The 7,771-nt window shown below is 42.1% G+C and overlaps 1 protein-coding gene across 1 annotated transcript in view; it reads right to left on the minus strand.

Annotated features, from left to right (window-relative positions):
* Positions 1 to 7,477, minus strand: part of HABP4 (hyaluronan binding protein 4) — a 43,074-nt gene extending 35,597 nt beyond the window's left edge. The window contains exons 1-2 of the mRNA XM_036742388.1: positions 6,953 to 7,477; positions 1,330 to 1,492 (exon numbers count right to left, since the gene is read on the minus strand). Of these exons, the coding sequence (XP_036598283.1) occupies positions 1,330 to 1,492; positions 6,953 to 7,382 (593 nt within the window). The 5' untranslated portion in view covers positions 7,383 to 7,477. The remainder of the gene's footprint in view (positions 1 to 1,329; positions 1,493 to 6,952) is intronic.
* Positions 7,478 to 7,771: the final 294 nt, after the last annotated feature.

Below are 7,771 nucleotides of genomic sequence, written 5' to 3' on the forward strand. Positions count from 1 at the left end.
TAAAATGGGATGGTAGACTTAATGATTTATAAGGTCTCTTATCCAATTCTTAATGTATGATTCTAATTCTATAAAATTAGGGGTACTCAAAGCAGGTTGTTTCCCTAGTTTAGACAAATGAAGGAACTACGTGTATGAACAGAAAATCTTCCTAAGTGAAATAAAATTGTTACTTAAGTTAACAAAATATCTCCAACAATCTACTACTGATCTCTAGTCTCACATCTCCAAGTGACTACTGAAGATCTCCAACTGTCTTGCGGACAACTCTTAACGTGTCCAAAATTTAAAATTTAAATTTCACATATCAAAAACTGAACTCATCTTTCCTAATAACCTCTTGCCCCTTCCAAAGTTCCTATTACTGAGGGCACCACCACTGTCCCAGGCACTCGGGCTCATAACCTAGGTGCCTGTAATCCCCAGTTCCTCATTTGCCTTCCCCACCATCCCCATACAATCTGTAGCTATGTCTTTTCAATTCTACGTTCACAGTATCTTTAATACATGCTACCTTCTCTTCCCTGGCTTTGGCACTACTCAGGTGTCCAGACCCTAATAGACTACTTCAATTGCCCGATGATTAGATGCCTTTGCTTCAAAACAGCTCCCTATTCCAGTCTATCCTTCACTCAACTATCAAAGTGATCTTCTTAAAGCAGGGGTCCGACCATGTTACCTCCCCTCCACCCCTCAGTGAGGAAACTCCAGTGATTCCCTATCACCTCTAAGAACAAATATAAAATTCTCCACTTAGAATTCAAAACCCTTCATAATTTGGCCCTTCCTACCCTCTCAATCTTCTTCTATCTTATTCCTCTTCCACGTACTTTATGATCTGGTGACACAGGCCTCCCTGCTGTTCCTTGCATGAGACACTTCCTTTCTCTACTCCTTCCACTTTCCCTGGCTCTGCTCCCTCATGCCCAAAATTCTCTCCGTTATCTCTGCATCCTGGATTCCTTCAAGTCTAAGATAAAAATCCTACCTTCTAAAAAAAATCCTTCCCTGGTCCCCCTCAATGCTAGTGCCTTTCTGTTGAGATTATCTCTCATTTATCTATATAAGCTGTTTACACACAATTGTTTGCCCACCAGACTGTGATGTTCTTCGAGCACTTTTTTTTTTTGCCTTTCTGTAGCCCTATAACTTAGCACAGTACTGGCATATAATATGGCACATAATGCCTATTGCCTCTGCTGTTGGCAGCAAGAAATGATGCTGAAGGCTGGTGTAGTTTAGATAATACGGAGCTGCTACTTGTATTGTTAAGTCCCTTTCCCAAATTCCCACCCCCAACTGTGTCCCCTTAAGTCATATAGTACATACTTTCCAATTGTAAACTTTTCCACTGTAAACTCCACTTGTCTCTCCATTTCATAGGGTCGAGATTCCCTATAAGTTCTTCGTTCTGTCTTATCCAGTTTTACATCTGCTCCTCGGTTCTCATTCCATGCCTGCTGCTCCCCTCTTTTAGCAGCTCGCTTTTGGCCTGAAATTTGAAAAAGATAACGTCATAACACAATAACTACATCAAAGCAGTACTGAACTTAACTTGGAGAAGGAACATTCAATTGCCTTGATAGGTCAAATAGCACAGTGAATACCATTCCTGAAAGCCTGCAGCCAGCTAGACTTGGGTTCAAGTCCTGTCACTGATATTCAGTGTCTGTGTGACCACAAGTGAGCCACCAATCACTCCGTGCCCCGGGGAAATCTAAGACTGTGTGTAGGCTAGAGACTGGTTGCAGATTAGCATCCGTAGAAAGTTTCCACAAAAAGAATTCCCCATACTAATGAAACCACAGGTCCAAACAAAACCCCCTATTTTTCCAGTTATGTTCTCCAATTTGCCACAAGACAAATACTTTTGTATAAAGTTCTTTAACCAACTATAATAATTCTTTGATTCATCCATGCTTTAATAAGTGTGGTTGATGCAATAACAATAAAGTCATCATATTTCATTAGTTTAAACCACTAAAACATGATGGCTGGAGTTCATTTGGAGCAAACAAATCAAAATACTGTGTAAACTATGGCTGATTTCCTGTACTTCATAAAGAGAACTCTTAGTGGGTAGATGCTGATTACAACTATTAAGAACAACTAAAATTACAAGTGAATCAATAAATATTTTTATTCTATTTGTAATTAATACATCTATTTTTAACTAAGATTTTGTCTTCAATGAAATTTACATATGTGAATTCTGTTCCTCATATATGAAATTGAGTTTGCCACTTCACTTCAAAAGACTAAAAGTCAAATTATTCCATTCCTTTATTCAAAGATGGCTTTCAACCGAAAGCTATGAACAGAAAAAATGGCAAAAACACATCTAATTTTAACAGGTCATACTGTGAGAAAATAAAAAGCTTTATTTTGCACACCAACTGATGTCCATTGATTAACAGGTCTCTTATATTCTTATCTTTTAATTTAGCTCTAATTACATATAATTTTTCCTATTACGATTTGTGGATATAAAAATTTAATATTATAGTTAACTATTTTGAACTATTGGAATGCTTCTCAATGATATTTACATTACATACCGTAGAAACAACTTCAATGAGGGTTTGATTATAAATTAACTTGTTCCATGTAAAACTCTAAAGCCCAGATATTAAAAATAATAGTTCTAATAAATTATAAGATTCAATTTTCAGTAAAAAACATATACTTAGTGCCACTGAAAATGGAGGCAAGTTAAGTCCCTGTACAAAAAATAACATTTCTTGATGGTAAAATATGGAATACTGCTATTATTGAAATTAGACATACCATAGATTTAAATTCAATCTGCAAGGGTTGCAATATGCCTCATTCCTGAAACTATTCTAAACAGATTTCTACTTGCAACAAAATTTTAATTTGAGCTCATGACTTATTTGGTTCCATAGGAAATACTGCTATCATAAATATAGTATTACAGTTTAGTTGAAGAGCCAGAACAATGATGAAAAGCTTAGGGAGATTGAGAAGACCAAAACTGCACGCCATGTTAGCTCATGCTAAAATAGAAAGGGATATCATGTAGACTGAAATTATAAGCCTTGGTAAGTATGATTATCAAAATGAATTAACAAATAGGAAAATGAAAGATTGTCCTAAGATGTATTTTAATTTGAAGATTGATTTTGAACACAAATAGTCATCGTCACATGCACTAAGAATATAAGACGTGTAAATGTATTACACATTTGTATAACATGAATTTTTCTTAACATAAACTCAAAGTCATTTTAATGCATATTACAAACTAAATGTAGGCAGGGGGTCAATTAACTATGATCTTTAAAAATACCACTTGGGTAGAAAATTCCTCACAAGAAATGAGACCACAATCTTCTCCCACTTCAATGCGTGTGTGTGTGTATGTGTGTGTGTGTGTGTGTGTGTGTGTGTGTGAGAGAGAGAGAGAGAGAGAGAGAGAGAGAGAGAGACAGACAGACAGACAGACAGATACAGAAACAGGGAGAGGGAGAGGGGGGGAGAGGGAGGGAGGGAGGGAGAGAGAGGGAGAGAGAGGGAGAGAGGGAGAGAGGGAGAGCGGGAGAGAGAGAGAGAGAGAGAAAGAGAGAGAGAGAGAGAGAAGGGAATCAGGGTTAAGTAACTTACTTGCCCAGGGTCACACAGCTAGTAAGTGTCCCACTCTAATATATTTCACAAGGTATTAAGTTAGAATAAATTAATTTAAATGAAGAATCATGTAGTTTTATATCTGTCCTTACTAAGACCTCTGCCAAAAATCTTGTCCATTCTCTGAGTGCTTGCCTTTTATGAACTGGATGAAGTACATGTATTGCCATGGTTTTTTCCTGCCTTCAAAATTCTAAAAGATATATATTATCAGTGGTTCCAATTTTGGAAATACAGTATTAGGAGTTGACAGAGGCAGAACCCAGGTCCTTTCTCTATGCTGGATCAGCAACTGTGAGTGCATAATGCAAACCTTGCATTTCACAGCTCTTTTCAATAAAGGGCTGGCACATGCAATTTGATCAGTGATCAAAGAATAAGACAAGCAAGTTTGTATAAAAGAGACTAAATAAATGGCATCTACAACAATTCTCTGGCAAAAACCAAGTTTTTAGTTTAAGGACCATATCTGGGAATTTTCTATAGATATAGCTACTAAGGGAACTTAAGATCGAAGCAAGAACTTTGATAACCTCCAGAAACAAGGTCCACTTACATGGGTCTACATTTGCTACATTTACATTTTTTCAATACATGATCAGCTATTTAAACAAAAGAAAGAAACATTAGGCATTTTCAATGAAAAAAAATCTATTTATGATTTGTATGGCATTCTCTGACGGATAAATGATCTGCTAGATGATTCAAATCCTTTGAACTGTGATTTCTTGTTCCTATTAAGTTTTCACATACAAACAATGCTCTATTTGAGTGAAAATTCAGAGATGACAAAGCCCAACACCCAGAACTTTAGTAATATTCCAGGGCTATAAGCTTGGGACTTGCATTTTCAAAACTATTGCACAGAAGCTTAACAAAGTAATTTCACAAAAAGAAACAAATGCTTTGATTTACTCCTAGAACCCAATAGCTTCCGAAAGGAACAGAAAACCTTTAGACTACTAAAGCCAACCATAACTCATTAAAAGGGATCTCATAAGAATTGTAAAGTAATAATACAGTAGCAAAAAATTTCCTAGACAAAGGAAAAGAGACTACCTAAGCTGTTAAAGTGACTTTTTTAAAGTCGATGTAGGAACTTAAAATAATTTTAATCATATTAGTTGGATACCACTAAATATAAAGTTTCATACTAACACCAGGGGGCAAAGAACACAAATCTTCATTTGTCAGAATAACATACAGAGTAAGGTAAAGGATTAACCTAAAGTTAAACAAAATGTCTTTAATCAAAGGAAAAAAATCTACATTAGCAAAGTTTTACTTATTTGATAATGACCTTACAGGAACCATATGAGCAAAACAGCATAATACATAAACACAGCTTTCAAATGTCATCCCTAATTGGCATGCTAAAAATACTTAGTGACACAGTTTTATAAAGTAGTGTTACTAACAGTAAAATGATAGCTCTAGATTATATTTCACAGGTAAAAGTAATTCATTATTATCTAGTGCCTTCACACAAATTCTTTAAGCTCAAATTAGGCCAAATGACTCAGTGCTACTGACGTACGGTATCTTATCCAAATCGACCTAGGGTCAGCAAAGTAGACAGCATGCCTGCAAACGGATAAACTGAAAAATCTACTCCTCTTCACTTTCTTTCATATTTAGGAGATGGCCATATTAAATTTTCTCATTTTAAACAGAAAGCAAACAGAGGAGCAGCTTTACGCAAACCTCACAGCCACTGCCTGAATTAGATCGTGCAGAAGGCAAAAGTAGTTGGTTGTCCTGTAGTTAAAAGGTCATCGATCAGTGCACATTATCAGAAGGCAAGCCGAAATAATGAAATACATTTACTTTGTACAAGTATTAGCACGCCAACCTGGAATCTCGATTTCCTCCTTGCTACAAAGAAATGAGGCATCTCTACCAACAACACTAGAATTATTTGTGAATACACTCGTGGGGAGTGCAATCTCTCTGATGTATAAGCAACAGATTGACATAACCCCAAAGTCAAAAACCTTGTCGGTTACTGTAAGTGAAATTTATCTAATACCAGATGATAACAGAAAACTTGGATAAGATTGTTTAAAATACTGAATCCCCCAGTGCCTACCTAGCACCCTAATGACCTCTAGGTTGTGCCTCAGTTTGGACGCACAGCCCTAATAAGTCAGCCAGGCACTGGTTCTCAATCTCAGGTAGTTCGCTACCTAAGATCGACCTAAGATACTCTGAATGCCACCCTTAATAAAACACGACTTAGCTGCTCTACATCATTCCATTACTCCATACTTAACAGGTCTCATCATTCCCAGGGTGCTCCAGATAATGCAGGCTCTCACTTCAGTCCAGTGTCTTAAAACTCTCCTTCCTTCCTTCCCCCTTCCAGTATCCTCGACTCGAGGGCTACTTTTTTCTCTGCCTCCCAAGTAAGAAATTATCTACTTCCTCCCCCGCATTTAAATCAAAAGAGACAAAGTATAATTTTTTCCCTCCAAATGGTCCTGGGCAGAACTGGGGGTGGGGGTTTCCTTTGGGATGTTCAGACACATCCTGTGTCTCTTACCTCCAGACCTCACCCTGTAACAGCCTTCCAAACCCACTTTTGACTCCCCCACCCCCACCCCAGCTTTTCAGGGGGATGAGGAGAATGGAATGGGATAAAGGACAGAGATGACGTCCCTCTTTCCCATTTTTCTCTTGGCTTCCTCCTGAACATCTTTCTGTAGTTTCCACCCCGGCCTCAGTATTTCCCTGCTACCCTCGTGGGGGGATGGGGTGGAAAAGAACGGGAACCTAAAGGATGTCACCATCAAAAGAGGGAAGGGCTGCATGAATTGGGGCACCCAGATGTAATGGAATACTATTGTGCCGTAAGAAACGATCAAGGGCCGGGAGCGGGGGGTGGGGGGGTGGGGGGGGAGTTTCAGAGAAACCTTGGGAAGATTTGTTTGAACTGATGCACGTCGAAGTGAGCAGAACCCAAAGAAGGTGGAAAGTAACCGCGACTCTGTAAAGACAAAACAACTTCGAAAGAGTTAATAACTAGGATGGACCGGGACTCGGGAGGCCCGGCCGGGATGGTGATCCGCGCCGGGTGCGGGAGGAGGGCTACGCTTTTGGACGCGGACGATGCCGCAGGTTTTGCTAGACTATGCATATATGTTTACAAGGCTTGTTTTGGTTTTGGGTTTTGTTTTTCTCTTTCCACCAGGGAGGGAAGCGGGAGGGGAAGAGGGTGGGCAGATTTTTGTTAATTATAAAAAAGGAACAAAATTAAATTGTGAAAAGCTCCCGCAGCTAGCCCGGGAGGGAGGAGGTGTGGGCGTACCGGGCGGCTGCGGGCCTCCCGCAAAGCTGTCGGGCTGGGAGAAGGGGGAGGAGAAGATCTTGCGGTCTTTCTGGGACTCCCTCCGGCCGCCGCCTCCGCCTCCGCTGCCGCCGCCGCCACCGCCGCAGATGCCGCCGCTGCTGCCGCTCAGTCTAAGGCCCGCAGCCCCGGCCGAGGCGGGTCTCCGGCCCCCGCCCCCGCCGCCGCCCCCGCCGCCTCCCGCTGCTCCCGCCGCCTCGTCGCGCTTCTTGCGCTGCTGCTGCTGCTGCCGCTGCCGCTGCCGCTCGGCCTCGCGCAGGATGTCGAACGGGTCCGACTCGTCGTCCAGAAGCTGGTGGAAGCGGTTGGCCACCGCGCAGCCGAAACTCTCCTGCATCACGGAGGTGGCGGCTGCGGCGGCGGCCACCGGACTGCCCAGAGCCCCCTTCATGGTCCGCTCCCTCCTTCTCTCGACTGCCGCCGCAGCCGATGCCAGTCTTCAACGGAGCCGGGAGCTCAACTCCATCCCGCAGCCGCCACCGCCGCCGCGATAGCGCTCACCCTGCGCGGTCCCCAACCCCACTGCCCACACCCCCCCCACAGCCAGCCGCCCCCGTATCCCCTCCAGCCGCCGTAGATGTCCCCGGCTCTTGAGGCCCCGCCCTCCAACCAATCAATGGGGTTGGTCACGCCCAGACCCTCCGTCACGACCAATTGCATGCCTTCTCCTGTCTCGTCACGCGAACTTTCCGCCCCGCCTCGGCCCACCTACCCAGCCAGCCGAGAGGAGGTAGGGCTCTAGGGGCGGGGCTTGTTGGCAGTAAAATTAGAGAAGCGTGC

The sequence above is a fragment of the Trichosurus vulpecula genome, chromosome 1, assembly GCF_011100635.1.
Source record: "Trichosurus vulpecula isolate mTriVul1 chromosome 1, mTriVul1.pri, whole genome shotgun sequence".
Taxonomy (NCBI): Eukaryota; Metazoa; Chordata; class Mammalia; order Diprotodontia; family Phalangeridae; genus Trichosurus; species Trichosurus vulpecula.